Source organism: Bombyx mori, chromosome 16, assembly GCF_030269925.1.
Source record: "Bombyx mori chromosome 16, ASM3026992v2".
Classification (NCBI taxonomy): domain Eukaryota; kingdom Metazoa; phylum Arthropoda; class Insecta; order Lepidoptera; family Bombycidae; genus Bombyx; species Bombyx mori.
The window spans coordinates 8,051,180-8,071,957 of record NC_085122.1 but is presented as its reverse complement, the minus strand read 5'-3'; the positions used below and the strand labels follow the sequence as shown (position 1 = coordinate 8,071,957).

Below are 20,778 nucleotides of genomic sequence, written 5' to 3'. Positions count from 1 at the left end.
CCATGTCTTAATGTTGGGGCTTTACGTTGCCTATGAACTCAGGTAGATCTTCAGGCTTTTAAAGAGGAAAAGGTATACAAAGCTCAGTCACCAGAGTTTTATGAGGTTGCCAATGAAGAATACCAAGGGGGATGCGAAAATTGATCGATAAGAAGTTGACCAGAAGTGTCGCAATGTTGAAATGTTTGAGAAACCTTAATGTCCAGTTTTGATAAATGACTGATAGTTTGGAACGTACCGTTTTATGAAGAAAGGGTGTATTAAAAAAAGATGAATAGTTCTTTTTTTTAAAGAATATTTTCTTCAGAAATACTTTATGTTTTTTGTCTATGTTTGGAAACTCAAAAATTGTTTTCATAAGTTCTATAGCGCATTAACTAGGTGGTGCGATGACCTCCGCAGGGTGGCCGGCAAGAAGTGGATGAGGAGAGCCGCAGACCGGGCTCCGTGGTGTGGATTGAGAGAGGCCTATGTCCAGCAGTGGACGATTGTGGGCTGTTGATGATGATGATGATGATGATGATGATGATGATGATAGCGCATTTAATATGGGATATGGCAGCGGTAGATTCAGATCATGAGGTATAAATACATATTTACTCCGATGCCATTATTCAGATAGAAATAGAACGAGTGGATAGGTAGACCTAATGCTAGTAACCTCAAGAGTTTAGCGTGTAGGCGAATTCACGGTTTCTCAGTCTGGGAGACTTTGCTAACACTAGTTCTAGCAAGAGCAGTGCTTAGTTGAATCTAACACTGGATCGGAATCGCGACTCCCTGAGAAGGTCGGTTGAGAAGCTCAGTGAGATTGGACAACAACTAACTTCGTTCAGTTCGTCTTAAACAGTAACATAAACACTGCATCAAGATTTGAAGGCCTAATTTGATATTTAATGTAGAAATCACATTTTATTCTATAATATTACTTTTGCTTTTCATATTTCGGTTCCGTGCTAAAAGTTTGATGTTTTATTTGACCTTTATAGTTGAAGATAATGGCTAAGACGAAACATTGATAGCTTTAAATGATAACCTCTGTACAAAAATGCGCAGATTAACCAAATACATCACAGTCACAGATACCAGGCTACGTACGAAATTATAAGGCATCTTATTGTTCTGAGCACAGTCTAGGCGGGCTTTGGATAATCCGCCTATCGGGAAGCTTCGTAGGCGGTCGTAGCGGTGACGGTTTGACGTCTCGCAGGGTAGGGCGGCGTGAAGAGATGCACTTCATCTAAAAAGTCACCTTGCCACCAGCCTGCTTCGATACAGTTTTGTATTGTTCGAGGTTCAGGTGACCCAGAAAAAGAGGTATGATCTTCGCCTTCCCACTTTTGATATGCTGGTCAATTCTAACAGCAATTTAGTTAGCACTTTTTACCGGTGGTGCGGTGTCTTGTGAGCCTAAACGGGTAGATACCATCACCCTGCCTATTTCTGCACTGAAGTAGTGCGTGCGTTTCGATTTGAAGGGTGGAGTAGCAGTTGCACTGTAAAATTTAGAAGTCATGTCTCAAGGTACATTTACGTTTTTGATGTCTATTGGCTCCGGTAACCCTTTAATAACGGAAGGGTCATGAGATTGTCAAAAAAAAAGCACGTTGACCCACGTTTACGTTACGTAACGGTTTATTTTATTGCCCTAGCAGGGGGTCGACCATTCGGCTCACCTGCTGGTTAGTGGTTACCTTCGCTCATGGACGTCAGCAATTCCAGGGGCAGAGCCAAGCCGCTGCCTACCGCTTAATGCTCTCCACAAGCCTCGTTTGAAGAAGGACATGTCATATCGCTCGGGAAACACCGTGGAAGGGAACTCATTCAAAAGTCGCCGTGGCCTAAAGGATAAGACGTCCGGTGCATTCGTGTTGAGCGATGCACTATTCCGCCATCCATTCCTGCAGTCGGATCTCGTACTATAAAAACAAAAACAAACAAAAATTAAACCAAATCAAAATTATTAAAATTAAAATTGTCAACTACTATGTAATTGTTAATGAGAAAGTATGGCGTTGTCATTATTTATTGAACCTTCCGCGTATGATACCTACATTCTAGTCTATTTATACACTTTTCGTTAATTGACTTATCTGTTTTTGTATTTCGGTATAATCTGCACCAATTCCAAGACGTCGGCTTCAATTGCAAAATTTGCACGCGTATCAACGACCGATTACTATAAAAGAGTTTTATTACTTTAGTCTAATATCCCCATGAAGGACACTAGTATAAAAAAATGGATCGTTTTAGTGTTCGTTGCGACTTGCTCTATAAGCGTGTTTTTCTCAGTTTTTCAATTACTTTTACTTATTCGATTAAAATATATGGCGGCAGTGACTTGGCTCTGCCCCAGACATTGTTTACGTCAATGAGTGACAGTAACCACTTACCACCAGGTGGACCGTATGCTCGTCTGCCTACAAAGGCAATAAATATATATATATATGTTTTGTTACATCATTCTTATCTCAAACACAATAAGACATTCGTAATTTCTTCTTTTTTTATATCACATGACATTTATTAAATATTCATATTAATATTTCAACAATTATTACTGTTTTATTTGTTAAATTTGAATCTTCTGGAACCTCTGGGTCTGCGGAGGGACTTCGGTTCCCTCTGTATTTTGTACCGTATGTTCCATGGGGAGTGCTCTGAGGAATTGTTAGAGACGATACCGGCATCTCATTTTTACCATCGCACCGCCCGCCACCGGAGTAGAGTTCATCAATACTACCTGGAGCCACTGCGGTCATCCACAGTGCGTTTCCAGAGGTCTTTTTTGCCACGTACCATCCGGCTATGGAATGAGCTCCCCTCCACGGTGTTTCCCGAGCGCTATGACATGTCCTTCTTCAAACGAGGCTTTTGGAGAGTATTAAGCGGTAGGCAGCGGCTTGGCTCTGTCCCTGGCATTGCTGAAGTCCATGGGCGACGGTAACCACTCACCATCAGGTGGGCCGTATGTTCGTCTGCCTACAAGGGAACCAAAAAAAAAATTCTCAAAGTATGTTTTCATTAGGTATTCTCTTCTTATTATTATTATTATTATTGTATTAGGCCAGAAATTAAATAGTTAAAGTTATTTTCAATGTTAAATGTTTGTGATGTGGCAGTATTTATTTAAATAAATAAATAAATTCGATTCAAATTGTCATTAAATCGTTCTCGAACCGTGTAGAAAGAGGGGCGTTTATTTCCACTGGGCTTCGTGTTTAATCGCACGTTTAAGTGTAATCTTTGTACAATTGGTTAAATAAACGACAGGAAGGAATCATTCTGTTGTCGCGTGAGATGTCTAAACGATTCCGACTATATAGTGTCGCAGGGACTGAATTTGATTTGCGTTCGGAGATCATCATAGACTTTAGAACGTAAATGGTGCCATCCACTTTGAGAAACTATGTCGAAGTACCATTTGAATTGTGTATCACGGATGAGTGACTGCTTTGTGGGCAGAGTTGCCGTGCGTGCTTACAATTCGCTATACCACCGCTGCATGACTCAGGCTATGTAGGATTCATTTATTATCTATACTTCTATACTAATATATAAATCTACAGTGGTTTTTACGGATGTTCCGTTATAACTACTGAATCATGCATCCGATTGACTTGAAACTTGGTATCCATGTAGAAAATGCATGTACTTAATGGATAGACTAATATTTATATGAGTGTTGGACTCCCTACACCAGTTGCGAGGGCGTTAATGATGTGAATGTTTGTGGGGGTGAGAAATAATTTTAAATTCCCAGCGAAGCGGTCGGGTACAGCTAGTATTGATATAATAATAATAATTGGGAACAAATTACGCGCGGACATCCGCCCCCAATTTAGGATTCCCTATGTAATGGGTACCAGAGACTGACATACATACTTATATACGTCTAAATATATACACATATATAGTATGTAGTTTTAAATGTTTACCTTTATACTTGTTTAGTTGAACAGTACAGGAATGTAACTCGAACAAACTAAAATAAAATAAAGTTTTAACAGCGGAGAGATTATGAATTAGGATTTTATTGTCTTAAGTATGTCTTGCCACGTACCATCCGGCTATGGAATGATCTCCCCTCCACGGTGTTTCCCGAGCACTATGACATGTCCTTCTTCAAACGAGCCTTGTGGAGAGTATTAAGCGGTAGGCAGCGGCTTGGCTCTGCCCCTGGCATTGCTAAAGTCCATGGGCGACGGTAACCACTCACCATCAGGTGGGCCGTATGCTCGTCTGCCTACAAGGGCAATAAAAAAAAAACATTTAAAATATAAATTAATTAAACCAGAGGATTGTGGGATTGAAAGCGATTTGAGCATTCTCGTTTTGCATGTGGAAGGAAAGCTTCGCGGTAGATTTATTTTAAAACTTCTATACATTTTTTACGTAACTGTGAATTTAAACTTCCAAACTGTATATCACAAAGACGCCTTTTTGTGTATCAAATATAATATAGATGTTCCCGAGAGACATCTAAAAATACATTGTGTGAGTAGGTACTTAACTGCACTAAAAAATATTTCACGCCAGAAATATAATATAGAGCAGGGGTGGCCAACTAGATTAGAACCAAGATCTACTGTCTACTGACGAAACGCTCTGCGATCTACCAATGATATTCCTCGAAATTTAATGAAACAATGTAGTTCAGTATACAAATAAGCAGGTAGCATATTTTATTTTATTAAATATATTAAAATAAACGTGAAATTATATAATACTAGCGGCCCCCTCCGGCTCCGCTCGGGTCTTTAACAAAAATTTCAACGATATTTGACGTTGTTTTATTTTTTTAAATAAAAGAACACTTATTGCGGCATAACTATAATAGTTACACATATGCTGTCGCGACACTTTTTGTAAATAATAATCTGTTCTACAAAGTCCTAGTACATTCTTTTATTCTATCATCAATAGTTTTCGCAGGGCACGCGATGAAAAGAATATTTTAGGTAATTTTTTTACACCTTGGGTTACATTATTGGAGTTTTAGTAAGGATCCCTAATTTTTTTCAAAAAAGATTATAGCCTATGTCACTCGGGAATAGTGTAGCTTCCAAACAGTGAAAGAATTTTTCAAATCGGTTTAGTAGTTTCGGAGCCTATTCAATACAAACAAACGAACAAATCTTAAATTCTCAATAATATTAGTATAAGAAAAGAGAAGTATTGTGTAGAAGAGAGCATAAATAATGTGACGTAATGGTCATTAACAAATAATACAAGATGAAGATGATGCGTGTATGATTATGATTGGTGATTACGTTGCGCACTCTGTTCTATGTATTTATATTTTTTGTCTTGCCACGATCGACTGAACTAATAGCCACGATCGACCGGTCGATCGCGATCTACCGGTTGGCCACCCCTGATATAGGGGAAGAGGAATCACTACATAGTATAATTATAACAAAGTCGCTTTCTCTGTCCCTATATCTGTCCCTATGTATGCTTAAATCTTTAAAAGTACGCAACGGATTTTGATGCGGCTTTTTTTAATAGATAGAGTGATTGAAGAGGAAGGTTTATATATATATAATAACATCCATTAAATAGTGGGGAAATCAATAATAAATTACAGTTTCCGAAGCGAAGCGAGGGCGGGTCGCTAGTAAAAAAAAAAAGAGGGATTTAGTAAATTTGTAATTCGGCTTATTACAGACAATTAGCTCGCGAACACGGAAAATACATCGATATAATAGTTGGAGGTCATTCGCATTCTCTTCTGTGGAATGGACCAGCGCCCAGTGGGGAGGAAGTCGCGGGGCCCTATCCAGTATTCGTCGAAAATTCTGCTGATGAAAAACACAAGGTATATAAATAATTTTCGTTTTGTTTCATTCAGATTTTACGCCCTAAATTATCATTGAAATTAATGAAATTTTCTCTACGGCTTCATTCGCCTTGATAGTTCGATGACACGTTAATACCAGTGTCAATATCATGTATAATATGAAAATCTATATGAACTAGTGGCCCCGCAATAGTCGAGATTCGACTATAATTAATTGAAATTATAAGTTTGAACATTATTATGGTTCTATTGTTACAGATTTCCCCAATGCTATAGACAAATACTCGTAATATTAAAGATAAACAATATTAACCTACTTTCAATTTGACTACAGACTTTAAGCAATAACAAAAGTTTGACAATAAACAAAGAGTATATTATTATGTGTGTGTGTCAAATACATGGTAGTGTGTGTAATGTTTTCTTTATTGATTTAATGTATTTTTAATCCATAATTTTTTAAAAATATTAGCATTCTGCACTTCTTCTCTATATTCTCTATAAGTGTGGAAAATTTCATACTCCTCCGTCAGCGCAATTTTTGTAAAAAGGGGTACAAAGTTTTTGCTTCACGTATTAATATATAGATAATCAGCTATATTTTTTTTTTTTTTTTTTTTATTGCCCTTGTAGGCAGACGAGCATACGGCCCACCTGATGGTGAGTGGTTACCGTCGCCCATGGACTTCAGCAATGCCAGGGGCAGAGCCAAGCCGCTGCCTATCGCTTAATACTCTCCACAAGCCTCTTTTAAAGAAGGACATGTCATAGCGCTCGGGAAACACCGTGGAGGGGAGCTCATTCCATAGCCGGATGGTACGTGGCAGAAAAGACCTCTGGAAACGCACTGTCGATGACCGCAGTGGCTCCAGGTAGTATGGATGAACTCTACTCCGGTGGCGGGCGGTGCGATGGTAAAAACGAGATGCCGGTATCATCTCGAACAATTCCTCAGAGCACTCCCCATGGAACATTCGGTACAAAATACAGAGGGAACCGAAGTCCCTCCGCAGACCCAAAGGTTCCAAACGATCCGCGAGAATGGGATTATCGACGATTCGAACGGCCCTCCTCTGTATGGAGTCAAATGGAAGAAGCTGGTATTTGGGAGCCCCGGCCCAGAGATGGGAGCAGTACTCCACGCGAGGCCGGACTTGTGCTTTATAAAGCAAAAGTCTTTGTCCAGGCGTGAAATACCGCTTCGCTCTGTTGAGGACTCCCAGCATTTTGGACGCCAACTTGGCTTTGCCTTCCAAATGACTCCGAAATTGGACATCACTCGAAATGTCGACCCCAAGTATCCCGATGCTCGCGGAAGGTTGCAGGGATACTCCTTGGAATTGCGGCGCCATGACAAAGGGGTCCTTCTTCGCAGTGAACGCGCAAACTTGTGTCTTCAACGGGTTGAATTGAACTAAGTTCGATTCACCCCACTCGGAGACTCGCCCCAGAGAGTTCTCCACTTCAGACACAAGTTTTGATCGTCTCTCTTGCACCACGCTCCGAGAGAGACTCTGATGGCCGATATATCGCGCATCCCCCGTGCTGTCATCCGCATAGCAATGCATGCCATCAATAGACAGCATGTCATTGATATACAGGATGAAAAGCGTGGGGGAGAGCACCGAACCTTGTGGAACGCCAGCATTAATGGTCATGGTATCAGAACAATCACCGTCTACAACGACCGTGATGCTCCGCCCATCCAGAAAGCTAGCGATCCACTTGCAGAGACCCTCGGGGATTCCGTAAGATGGTAGCTTCGACAGAAGTGCCCTATGCCAGACCCTGTCGAAGGCCTTCGCGATATCAAGGCTCACAGCAAGAGCCTCGCCCTTGCTCTCCAAGGCTTCAGCCCACCTGTGAGTAAGGTATACAAGAAGATCGCCAGCTGAACGACCGTGACGGAAACCGTACTGTCGGTCACTGATCAGCTGGCGATCTTCAAGATACTTCAGGATTTGTGTGTTTATTATTCGCTCCATCACCTTGGAAAGCAAGGAAGTTATCGCGATAGGCCTATAGCTCGATGGGTCCGACCGGTCACCCTTCTTGGGGATAGGGTGGACGTGGGCGGTCTTCCATGAAGATGGAACCCTGTTAGTGCAATAAGAGAGGCGATACAAACGCGTTAGCGCAGGCGTCAGCTCAGGGGCGCACTTTTTCAGAACCACTGCGGGGATGCCGTCTGGCCCACTCGACTTATGGACGTCCAGGAGTCGGAGCTCCCGCCTGACTGCACACTGTGTGAAGCAGATATCCGGCAGGGAGCTATCACACCGGGGGATGTTCGGTGGTGTGGCACCCCCGTCGTCCACAGTCGAGTTCGAGGCGAAGAGTTTGACCAGAAGGTCAGCCTTCTCTTTCGCGCTGTGGGCCAGAGTGTCATCGGACTTGCGCAGTGGTGGGAGACTAGACCTGCAAAAGTTTCCTTCTGCAGCTTTGGCGAGCGACCAAAAAGCACGGCTCCCAGAGGGATAGCTCTTTAGTCGCTCGCCAACTCTAGCAACGTGCTCCGACTTCGCCTTGGCAGTTACCTTCTTGTAGGACCTGGAGGCGGCGTTATATTTCCGCCTTTCCTCTGAGATGTTAGGATCCCGACGCCTCCTGGCATCATCCCATGCCACGTATGCGGACCGCTTGAGGTGTGCAGCATCCCTGCTGGCATTGTTATACCAGGGTCTGCTGCGACCCCCAACGGGCACTTCAGAAGAGGGAACAAACAATTCCATCCCCTGGAGCACCACGTCTTTAAGACGGTCCGCACAGACGTCAGGATCAGCAGAGGAAAAGCAGAACCGCCCCCATGGGTAGGATGCGTAAAATTCACGCAATCCATCCCAATCTGCTGACATATACCGCCAAACTCTTCGATACCCGGTCGTCGTTCGACGACCAGGACGAGAGAGTGGTACGGCAGCACGGATAAGGCAGTGATCGGACGATCCAAGCGGAGCGTCGACCACCACACTGTATCCGGCCGGATCCGTGGTCAGCAGAAGGTCCAACAGAGAAGGCTCGTGCCCCTCGATATCTGGGACACGGGTGGGCTGTGTCACCAGCTGGGAGAAGCCGTAGGCCAAGGCGAAATCGTAGGCAGTCCGACCCGGGAGGTCAGTGGTTCTGGACCCCAACCACTCTTGGTGGTGAGCGTTAAAGTCTCCAAGAACCACCACCTCCGCAGATGGGTACTGCTCAAGCACGCGGTTAGTCCCCTCTTGCACATGCTCTATCAGAGCTGCACCTGCATCACTGCTGTGGGACCTGTACAGGCACGCGTAGACTCGGGTACAACCCCCGTGATCTACGCGCAGCCACAAGAGGGACAGGTCCCGTTGTTCGAGGCCTCGTAGACGGCGACAACAAACATCAGCCCGGACGAATACACACACCCCGGCTTTACGCAGGAAGTTGTGCTCCAATACGTAGCCGGGGTATTCAAGGTAAGAGGTATCATCCGGAGCAGATATCTGTGTCTCCGTCAGAAACAGTAGGGCAGGCTGCGCCGTCTCAAGGTGGTGGTGTACGGCGTCAAGGTTGCTATGTAGGCCCCTGACATTGCTGAAATCCACATTAAATGTGGAATAGGGGATCGCCGATATAGCCCTTTTTCTTTTTCTTATTTTCATTTTGTTTTTTTGGAGAGTGGGATAAGGTGAGGTAGGATGTTCGGAGTGAAAACATGACAACACCTGAATAAAGCGCGGAACATAGTGTGCGGTCGATCACGGGTTCCGTGAGAGTCCGACGCAGGGCATGGAAGGGCCCCCAGTCCACCCTGCGTACGATCGCCGGGATCCACTCCGGTCTCCGACTCCGGCACGACGACCGCACGACAGGATTTTACACCGGTTGGCGGGACAGCTTCCCGGGGCGGAGTTTAGTAGTGACACCCGGGTTCAGGTCCCCTACTGACCGGCGGGCGGCGGCGAACACCGTTTCACTGGGTCTCCCTATACCCCTGTCAAACAATCACGTCCCGCAAGCTCGCGCGCACGTCTGATCCGCATGTTCCAGGTGTCATCAAGATTCACCCCCAACAAGGAAGAGGAAAGGGAAGGAATAGAACTGGCTCTCCAACCTACACGCCGGAACACAGCTAGGCTATTTGGCGGCGGACTCTAGTTGGAGGGTGGTCGCCAGCCAGTCGGACAAGTCCTACCACCGATTATGTATTCGGCTCCCGTTTTGCACCACCCAGGGGTCACTTGTAGGGAATCGCGGGTTAAACCTACGGAAGCGGGAAGCACCAACCCCCCCTACGGAAGCGGGAAGCACCAACCCCCAAATTTTATATTTGTTTGACCGTTGTATGGAGTGTGACTATGTTTGAAAGGTTGCGGTCCCTTTTCTCACAAAATAATTGATTGTCTGTTGTTGACCTTGAACAATGAAACGCTGACAGCATTCACCTTTCAGTACAGATATTTTATTTTCGTTCAATGCTTCTTACTATTTGTGGTCGGTTTTTTACGTGACACAAAAAAAGGTATACAATCAACTAACCGCTATGAATTTGTATCTAAATTTAAATCCGGAAATTAATTTAAAACTTTCTATACATTTTGTGGTTGTTATTGAGCGCGCTATGAGTCGTCTTATACCCGATCCTGTAGACCGAATGGTAAACAGTCGACGTCGCCCTAAACACGTCATTACGGATCCTCCCGATCCATTAATGGTGCTTTTAGGTACCACTAGCATCGGTTATAGTCCTCGTCGAACCCGTCGCTCGCGACGAAGGGCTCGACGAGTGAACTAACCCATAGACACAGCCCACTGAGTTTCTCGCCGGATCTTCTCAGTGGGTCGCGTTTCCGATCCAGTAGTAGATTCTGCGAAGCACTGCTCTTGCTACGGCCTGTGTTAGCAACACTTCCGGTTAGAGCTCCGTCAGCTCACCTACACGTCAAGGAGAAGCTGAAATAGCCTCCCAAGGCTATCAGCATAGGTAGGGGAAAAAATTTGTCGTCTTGCTTGTTTCTGCCGCGAAGTAATTATATGTTACAGTTTCTAGAGTAGCACAACCACTTTAACATATACACACAAACTACAGCTGTCTTTTTTTGTTATAGCTTAGTTAGGTGGACGAGCTCACGGCCAACTTGGTCTCAAAGGGTTACCGGAGCCCATAGTCATCGACAACATACATGCCCCCACCGATCTTAAGACATTAGTTCGAAGTCTCAGTTTTGCTTAGTACCATAGATGGGCAGTTGTTTTGGCTTTTGGGTCTATAAAAAACAGGTGGGCTAATTTATGTCTGTTTGTTGATAAGGATGGAAAAAATCTTTTTCCTAATATTTGCCGGCCAGAAGTGACATCTTTGTATCAGGAGCAATTAATGCTTATTACTGAGACAATAAAATTCATTTTCAGGTATTGATCGTGCAGGCTTCGGCTTTTACAAAATACATGGGCAATTTATCAGTTTATTTTGATTACAAAGGTGACTACGTTCAATGGGAAGGGGGCCCGGTGTTTTTGAACAGATCTATTCCGGAAGGTTCGTTGTGTATAATTTTTAATACGCTTTTTTTAGCTTCAGACGTATGTATGTTAGTATGCATGTTTGTAACGGAATCTTTGAACATGATTTTGAGCCCCTTCAAAAAGTCGGATTAACTCGAAATTCGGTATACTTATTAAGGAACGATGACAATAGAAAATAAAAAATAAAAAAATTTAAAAAAATATTTGAAAAAAATTAAGTTCAACTAAAAAATGAAAAATAAATAATAGTTTAAAAAAACTAACAAAATACGCTTTTATAGAAAATCCAACTAAAAAATAAATTTTAATAAATTCGAATTGAAAATAGTGTAAGAAAAAATGATTTAATTGTAAAAAAAGCGTGGGGTGCATGGTATCGGTAGTTATAAATATTTTATGAACAGATATGAGTAGAAAGAAGGGTTATTTTGATTATATCCTGAAAAGTACCCCACGCGTTTTTACAATAAAATTATTTTTTCTTACACTATTTTTAATTCAAATTTACTAAATTTTATTTACTGTCGTATTTTATTCGACAGACAGTCGACTTAAAATCCCACGTGTGGTCATAATATTATTTAACAATAGAGGCAGTTCATAACTTATCTCTGAAGGCTGGATCATAGGTTCCAACTTGAATTAGACTGAGTATAGCTTGATTAAATCAAGCGACTGTTTTTTTTATTTAATAAATAGACTTCTTATTTCTTATTGCAATAATTCACTGTACTTTTATTTGAATTGTAAATTCGTTTAGCGTTCACCTGTTCAAATAAATCTGATAAACGCGTTTTCAATGTAGCGTTTTATTACGTTGTATTTTTATTACTTTAGAGTTGTAGAATAATTCACGGTACATCTGTTCAATGGAGCTTCAAATTGAAATTAGTATCGGACACGATCCACCCATTAACATTTTAAGATTCTGAATTAATGCAATCAAAACGTATTTTGATCTATCTATTGGTTTAGGTATGTACGGAAATATGATCATGTATATCTGTATTCCGTGCTAATCTCAAGTGACTACAAATTTGCGCGACGGGGCAACGCCAAGCCGCCGTCGCCCGAAATATGTCTTTTTTTTACTGCTTATATCGGTGGACGAGCTCACAGCCCACCTCGTGTTAAGTGGTTACTGGAGCCCATAGACATCTACAACGTAAACGCGCCACCCATATTGAGATATAAGTTCTAAGGTCTGAAGTATAGTTACAACGGCTGCCCCACCCTTCAAACCGAAACGCATTACTGCTTCACGGCAGAAATAGGCGGGGTGGTGGTACCTACTCGCGCGGTCTTACAAGAGGTCCTACCACCAGTAATTACGCAAATTATAATTTGAAACAAATTGAACATTTGTTGAGTACGTATTTCATTAGAGAAATTGGTACCCGCCTGAAATTTGAACACCGGTTCGAATCTCAGGTCGAGGTCGAGGTTATAACCTTTAGGCCACGACGACTACATAATTAAATGTCTTGTGGGATCCCCCGGATTTTCGTGGCCGAGGCCTCTTAAGCGCCGGTCATCGTCCTCGTCGAACTCGTCGGTTATGACGAAGAGTTTGACGAGCAAACTACCTAACCTATAGACACTGCCCACTGAGTTTCTCGCCGGACCTTCTCAGTGGGTCACGATTCCGATCCGGTAGTAGGCTCTGCGAAGCACTGCTTTTGCTAGGGCCAGTGTTAGTAGCACTCCCCGTTTGAGCTCCGTGAGTTCACCTACATGTTAGAGCGAAGCTGAAATAGCCTCTCAAGGCTATCAGCATAGGTAGGGAAAAAAATAGTTGTAGTGTTGACCGCGGTAGTTTCCCCTCCCAACACCCCTACCCCCGCCTTATTCCATCCTGAACGGTTGTTCCATATCGGGGATCAAGCGACCAGACAGAGTGCAGGGGATGCGTTTAGTAAATGGGCTTCTACCATCGGCCACCGAGTTCCATATATAACGCAAGCCCCCTGAGGCGTAGGAACTAAAAAACAGACACATAAGTGAATTTTAGTGTCGAATGTTTGTTTACAGATGAAAATATAAAGGCCAAACTAGAACCATACGCTAAAATCGTGCACGATGCTGAAAACGTGCCGATAGGGAGTAGCAACAAAACATATCACTTCGAAGACTGCGTGTACGGTGAATGCACTGTTGGAGATTTGCTAGTCGATGGATTTGTGGAGTGGGTAAGGCGCTCGACAATTATTATTCGCAAAAGACTGTAGTGGTCTAAACTGAGATTCGTTTGCATAACATTCTCTTTATTGTTTTGCAATTTAATTTTTTTCTTTGAGTATAAAAAAAAATACTGTTTATATTTTTTTTTTTATTGCTTCGAAAGGTGGACGAGCTCACAGCCCACCTGGTGTTAGGTGGTTAGTGGAGCCCATAGACATCTACAACGTAAATGCGCCACCCACCTCGAATTATAAGTTCTAAGATCTCAGTATAGTTACAATGGCTACCCCACCCTTCGAACCGAAACGCATTACTGTTTCACGGCGGAAATAGGCGGGGTGGTGGCACCTACCCGTGCGGGCTCCCAAGAGGTCCTACCACCAGTGATTACGCAAATTATAATTTTGCGGGTTTGATTTTTATTACACGATGTTATTCCTTCACCGTGGAAGTCAATCGTGAACATTTGTTGAGTACGTATTTCATTAGAAAAATTGGTACCCGCCTGCGGGATTCGAACACCGGTGCATCGCTACATACGAATGCACCGGACGTTTTATCCTTTAGGCCACGACGACTTCAAAACTTGCATATTTTTATGCAACTTCTATTTAATGGCTACAGCAAAAATTGTGAAAAGGATGTTTGATAAATTTGAGAATTTCATTAACACAGATATAACAGTAAAAATAAACAAAAATGATTTTAAATGTAAAAATAAATATATCGTCTTTTCGCATTAAAAGTGTATAATTTCAAAACTTACTAATTCTAAACTATATCATAACCCCAACTACACTGGTTTCGACTGGCAATAGAACCCCAGAACTCGTAATATTTCTAGAACGGTAACCTCTTTACTGGGAAGGAAATAATTTAATAGGTTTCAATTACAAGGTTAAAGTCTTAGTTATAGGATAGGGCGATAGGATAGAAGGGACTTCAAAATGGAAATGTTTTTAGCGGTAGACGAAATAATTTAATTATAGAAATTTACGGTCTTCTTCAAACCGAATTATCGGATCTTTATGAGGGTGACACGAAGTCTATTGCTTAAATGGATGGACGAGTTCACGGCCCACCTAGTGTTAAGTGGTTACCGGAGTCCGTAGACGTCATACCCTTCAAACCGAATTCATATTGGGAAATTGGCAATCCTCTTATTTAAGGAGCTAATAAAGTTCCGCTGACTTGTTAAAGTAACACCAGCCACAGGAATGACGTTTGATCGCCAAAGATATCCCAGCAATAATATTTGGCATTTGAGGCCCGCTGTACTTGTATGATGCAAAAGATAAAACTATCTAGTGACCTTTTAAATACGAAACATTTTTGTATATCTCATGATTTTCCTTCGTCACGCAGCATTTAACTCCGTTCGACGGTTTTTCACTTCTGGCTGAACCTTTGCTCGCCCACCTGTCCTGGTGAAACTGGAAAGGCCTCCGGGCCACCAGTAATCCAGTAGTCAATCATAAAAAAAAAGGTTTTTCACTGTTTAGGAAGAGAAAAAGCATCACCGATTTATCCTTCGGGGTCTTTGAAAACCACTGTTTTTTCAGGGCAAAACTAAATCGGGCACCGACAAGGAGTTCTTGTCGCTTATGCAGCGTGGCAATATAAGGGCTTCGATAATGGAAGGCGGTAAGTGTTGCGACGATCGTTTATTAGCAAAATTGATTAGTTAAAATGGACTTGTCAGTCTTATACTAGGTTTTTGTCGGGGGAAGGCTTGGAGATGCCAAGAGATCGTTGATGTTTAATCAAAAGGCTTGTTAAGGTCTGTTGTAGTTGATACTTTCTGATGGTTTTTCAATGTGTTTGGATCTCCACAATGAAACCATTCTGGTGGTAGGGCGTAATGTAAGCTCGCATGGGTAGGTACCACGATTCTGCCTATTTCAGCCGTTGTACTGTAAAGACTAAGACTTAGAGCTCATGTCTTGAGGTGCGTGGTAGGGTTTGTGTTATTGGTGTCTATTGAACTCCGGTAATTACTTAACACAAGCTAGGCCGTGAGCTCATCCACCTATATGAGCATTAAAAACATTGTAACAAATTTAATTAACCTGACCTGAATATATATTTCTATATATTTATGTAACAAAATATAAGTAAATTTGGACAACTTCTAGTCTTGTGCTTTTGACCTAATATCCCAACAAGCATCACCGAGATAAAATAATAGTTCCGTTGTTTTTATGTTTAGGTATTTATTGATAGCACATTGTGCTCCTAAAACTTATGATTGAGTGTCGAATTTCCAGATATAACCCAAGGGGCTGTCTTCGAATTGTTACCTTTCAATGACAAAATGAAGACTTTTGAGTTACAAGGGAAGTACATATTAGAGGCTCTGGAGAGAGGCGTCAGCGAGGCTTGGGGATACAAGCCCTTCAAAGGTCCATGGCTCTTGCAAGTCTCAGGTAATAATTTATCTTCTTCGACCCGTCTCCACCCAATGCTTTACCCGATTTACTGGCGGTGGGACCTCTTGTGCGTCCGTGCGGGTAGGTACCACCACCTCGCCTATTTCTGCCGTGAAGCAGTAATGCGTTTCGCTTTGAAGGGTGAGGCAGCCGTTGTAACTATATTTGAGACCTTAGAACTTACAATTCAAGGTGGGTGGCGCATTTACGTTTTGATGTCTATGGGCTCCAGTAACCACTAAACACCAGGTGGGCTGTCAGGTTGTCCACTTATCTAAGCTATATAAAAAAAAAACATCACGAAATAAACTCACTGTCGTATTTAATTTAGTAGATATGTTGGGGTTATCTGGGTCTGGTGTTAATGCAGGCTATAAATAATCTTTATTCGAAGTTTCATCCAAATCTCCTGGGTCATTGTTCCGTGATCGAGCAAACAAACATTCAGGCACGCAAATTCATACAAATTTATACCATTTTTCGCGGCGCCTGACTCGTTTAGCACAGCCAAAACGTCATACCAGAACATTTACTACTACCGGCACCGCGCGCTGACAGCATTCAACAATATTCTTAAGATACCTTACATTAATCATGATTGGACAAGATCCTTCCTCTTCGAGAAAGCTTACATTCAATATATTCATCGACGTGCAATCAGAAACAAAGCATTGTAAATTGTAATTAAAGCAAGTGGCAAGAATTCAATTGGTTTTATTATAAACGCAATAAAGCCACAGTGTCTCGCGTAGACACCATTACTTGTTAATGCCCGTTGCGCTTGGCTCGTCTTAATAACCACATTCGTTGGTATTTTATGCGGGATTTACATTACGAAATTAGTGTCATGCATGTTGAGCTCAGTTTCACGAAAGTAGTTTCGATATATGCAAAAGTAGTTTCGTTAAAAAAATAGTGTCGCGAAATCCACAGTATCGCAGTAACCATGGCGCCTTTAGCATCAAAGCTATATTTTGCTATATTCAATGTAGCTAAAGAAATGCTTATATACCTATAAACTTAAAAAAAGACTATCAAGAAAAAAAAAAGCTGGTACTTAGATTCGAGGATGGTCAACAAGAAGGCATTTAGGTGCAATGAAGTTAGTCTCTGCATTAGCAGATGACGATCCTGAGAGTTATAAAAACTATTTTCGAATGAGTGAAGATAATTTAAATTTTTTACTGTAGGTGTTTCGGATCCCAGAGACACCCTTGTCGCTGATATTTATTAATAAGATCTAATTTTTTTTCTGTACTCCATCGTTGGTTTGCCATTTTCAACGCTTGAAGCGCGTCCGACTAACAATACACACGTCCGCACAGCGCAGGCCCTTTCTCAACATTAGTTTCACGTCGCGTCTACACTATGAAATTAGTTGCATAACACTAATTTCACCAAAAAATCGCGCAGGGCACGAAACTAATTTGCATGCATGAAATTAATGCATGCATTACGAAAGTATTAAATTACACGTGAAACTGTTGGTAAAACTAATGTCACGAAATTAATTTCATGCCACTAATTTCGTAATGTAAATTCGCCTTTAATGCTGCGACATATGAGGCCTATAAAATCAAAGGCAGCTAAACGCCATAATGTCGTAAAATGGATTAACAATTGCGCTATCTTGTTTAGTTAGTTGGACACCCTTTAGTGTTTTCATGTTATAACAAATGCAGCTAAATCTGTAACAAATTCAGTTCAAAAATTTTATTTTTACTCAGTACTAAGTACTTATAAGCGAAGTTTTATCATTTAAAATTCAGATTATTAGTAATATTCTCAATCTTTATAAATCTGCTTTAAAATAAAGAATATCGTAGCTATTCGAACAGAGTTATTTCAGCTTCTCAAACCGGGAGTGTTGCTAACATTGGCCCTAGCAAGAGCAGTACTTCGTTGGATCGGGAGGATCCGTAATGACGTGTTTAGGGCCGATTTTTGTAGTTTACCTGAATAATTGGCAGACTTGTAATTAGCTGCCTTTGATTTTATAGGCCTCATATACCCGATCCTGCAGACCGAATGGCAAACAGTCCGCGTCACCCTAAACAAGTTTTTTTTTTTTTTTTTTTTTTTTTTATGATTGAAGCATTACTGGTGGCCCGGAGGCCTTTCCAGTTTCACCAGGACAGGTGGGCGAGCAAAGGCTCAGCCAGGAGGCAAAGGCTCAGCCAATTTCGGATCCTCTCGATCCACTAACGGTGCTTTTGGCGGCGAGAAAACTAACCCACAGACACAGCCCACTGAGTTTCTCACTGGATCTTCTTAGTGAGTCACGTTTCCGATCCGGTGGTAGATTCTGCGAAGCACTGCTCTTGCTAGGGCTAGTGTTAGCAACGTTCCCAGGTTAGAGCCCCGTGAGCTCACCTACTCGCTAGGTGAATCTAGTATGACCCCTCGAGGTCTACTAGCGACTAGAATAGGTAGGGATACAAGCTGCGACATATAAACAAAATTTGATATCAATTTGACTTATGATTCAAAAGATCAAAGTAATAGCCACCAGCGCCCCCCTATCCGGTGCTAACGTAACTATATTATGTTCTTCGGAGTGGTCATATCAACTTTTATACGTGCAAAATTTCATTTCCTAATGGATCTCGAGTTTTATGTGAACACACATACGTTATATCTGCTACAATATATAAAACTACAGTGATTTTTACGGATGTTCCGTTATAACTACTAAACCATGCATCTGATTGACTTGAAACTCAGTATCCATGTAGACAATACATGTACTTAATGGATAGGCTAATATTTATATGAGTGTTGGACTCCCTAATAATAATGAAAATAAATAATAATGCTAATTTTAAATGCCCAGCGAAGCGGGCGAGTACGGCCAATCTGCTATAAATATAGATATAACTATACATAACGTTATGTAATTATTATTTTTTAATATTGTCAGGTCTCCGTGTCACATACAATATTACGCTACCAGTAGGTAACAGGGTGACCTCAGTTGTCGTCGGAAAAAACCAGACACCGTTGGATGTTGAGAAGATGTATAATATGATTACTACGTCATTCCTGTGTGATGGCGGAGATGGATTCACGGTAAAATTTTTTTATCTTAACATCAGAATCACGTCGCCTATGAGTTTCCTGGTGTTTCACTTCAAGTCTTAACGCCTAGACTTCACTTTTTAGTTTAATTATGACTTGGAAATTAATAATGAGAATGCTGCGCATTTTGGTACGTTAAAACTTTCTCCTGTATTCCCGAGTTCCGGAAATACAAACAAACATAAATACATTATTTTATTGCATTGATAGACTGGGCTCACCATGGCCCGTCAGAGCACATAAATATCACGAAGTGAATGTCGCCACTATGAAATATGAGTTTGTAGTATCTATTTAAATCCATACAGTTAGTTGCTTCGTAGCAGAAATAGGCAGGATTCTGGTACTTAACTCTGTGGACTCACAATACGTCCTCCAACCAGTAAAAATACACATCTAGTTTCATGTTGTTTTATGTCTTTGCTCCCAATAACCACTTAGTGCGGGGTAGGCCCTGAGAGGTCATTCACCCGCCTATGAATCGATTGATTAAGAAATCACCAATGAGGCGTTCTCGAGATATTAAGGCTTCGTCAAACAGAACGCGTAATTAGGGCGCGTCAGAGCGCTAAACTGACGGCGCGCTATGACGCCGAGATGTGTTGTACTACTATGGTAACATACCGTCAAACAGAGCCCCAGCGCTATAAGTATGCAACGCTCTGTCGCGGCGTAAGGACGCTTTGACGTCAGTCGTTGTAATTTTTTACAAATTTTATTTTAGCGTCTGAGTGAATGTGTATTAAAATACTGGATAATGCCCGAAAAATTGATAGAATTAGTTAGGAAATACCCATGTTTATACAATGCCACATCTGAATCACTCGACATCTTAATACTTTTAAATTTTCACACTGCTATCGAAAGGCACTATGATTTGGCGTTACGCTGCGTCAAGGAGCGTTGGGCTCATCTAGTCAATTTGTGTGACATGTAAAGAGCGCGACGTTAAAAAGCGACGCTACAAACCCTAATACGCAGCGCTAAGAACGCGTTCTGTTTGACGAAGCCTTTATAGGGCTGGAAATTATTTTTAGATGATCAAAGACCATAAGAAGAATGAAGTCGTGGTGGGCCGTGACCAGCAGGTTTTCCGAGCCTACGTCGAGAAGCACTCACCACTCAGCGTTGAAACTGACGGTCGGATAGTGATCAATGAATAACCAAAAAAATAACTCTTAAATAAAGTTAATGTAATTGTTTTCAAATAAATGAATACTGTGTACCTAACTGTTGTTTTTAATACGCTTTTATTAGCTTCGGACGTATCTATGTTAGTTAGTATGTAACGGAATCTTTGAACATGATTTTGACCCCCTTCAAAACGTCGGATTAACTCTAAATTTGGTATACTTATTAAGGACCGAAGATAATTCAATATTTAAAAAAAATATTGAAAAAATTTAATTTCAACTAAAAATGAAAAATAAATAATAGTTTAAAAAAATTAACAAAATACGCTTTTATAGAAAATCCAACTAAAAAATACAAAATAAATTTGAATTAAAAATAGTGTAAGGCAAAATTTAAATTATTTTACTGTAAAAAAAAACGTGGCTAGTTTTTTTAAACTACTAGCAAACCCGGCGAACTTTGTTCCGCCACACGGTTTGTTTCAAACACATCAACCAGTCAACTTCAAAATTCTACTATAGTTAACACAATTAACCATAGAATATATTATTACGTTTAGCTGTCAGTTGCGTTTTGTTATAGTTACCACGTTTTATGTCAAATCCCACGGGAATGTGATAAAAAGTATCCTATGTCCTTCTCCTAGTTCTAAGCTACCTC

The 20,778-nt window shown here is 41.5% G+C and overlaps 1 protein-coding gene across 22 annotated transcripts in view; it reads left to right on the top strand.

Moving 5' to 3' along the window:
- LOC101736450 (apyrase) overlaps nt 1-20,214 on the top strand; it is a 31,730-nt gene extending 11,516 nt beyond the window's left edge. For all 22 annotated transcript variants that reach the window (XM_038016258.2, XM_038016261.2, XM_038016262.2 and 19 more), the window contains 7 exons: nt 5,671-5,821; nt 11,183-11,309; nt 13,328-13,485; nt 15,040-15,121; nt 15,745-15,903; nt 18,827-18,975; nt 20,022-20,214. In XM_038016258.2, coding sequence (XP_037872186.1) covers nt 5,671-5,821; nt 11,183-11,309; nt 13,328-13,485; nt 15,040-15,121; nt 15,745-15,903; nt 18,827-18,975; nt 20,022-20,147 — 952 coding nt within the window. In that variant the 3' untranslated portion in view covers nt 20,148-20,214. The remainder of the gene's footprint in view (nt 1-5,670; nt 5,822-11,182; nt 11,310-13,327; nt 13,486-15,039; nt 15,122-15,744; nt 15,904-18,826; nt 18,976-20,021) is intronic.
- The last annotated feature ends 564 nt before the right edge of the window (nt 20,215-20,778 follow it).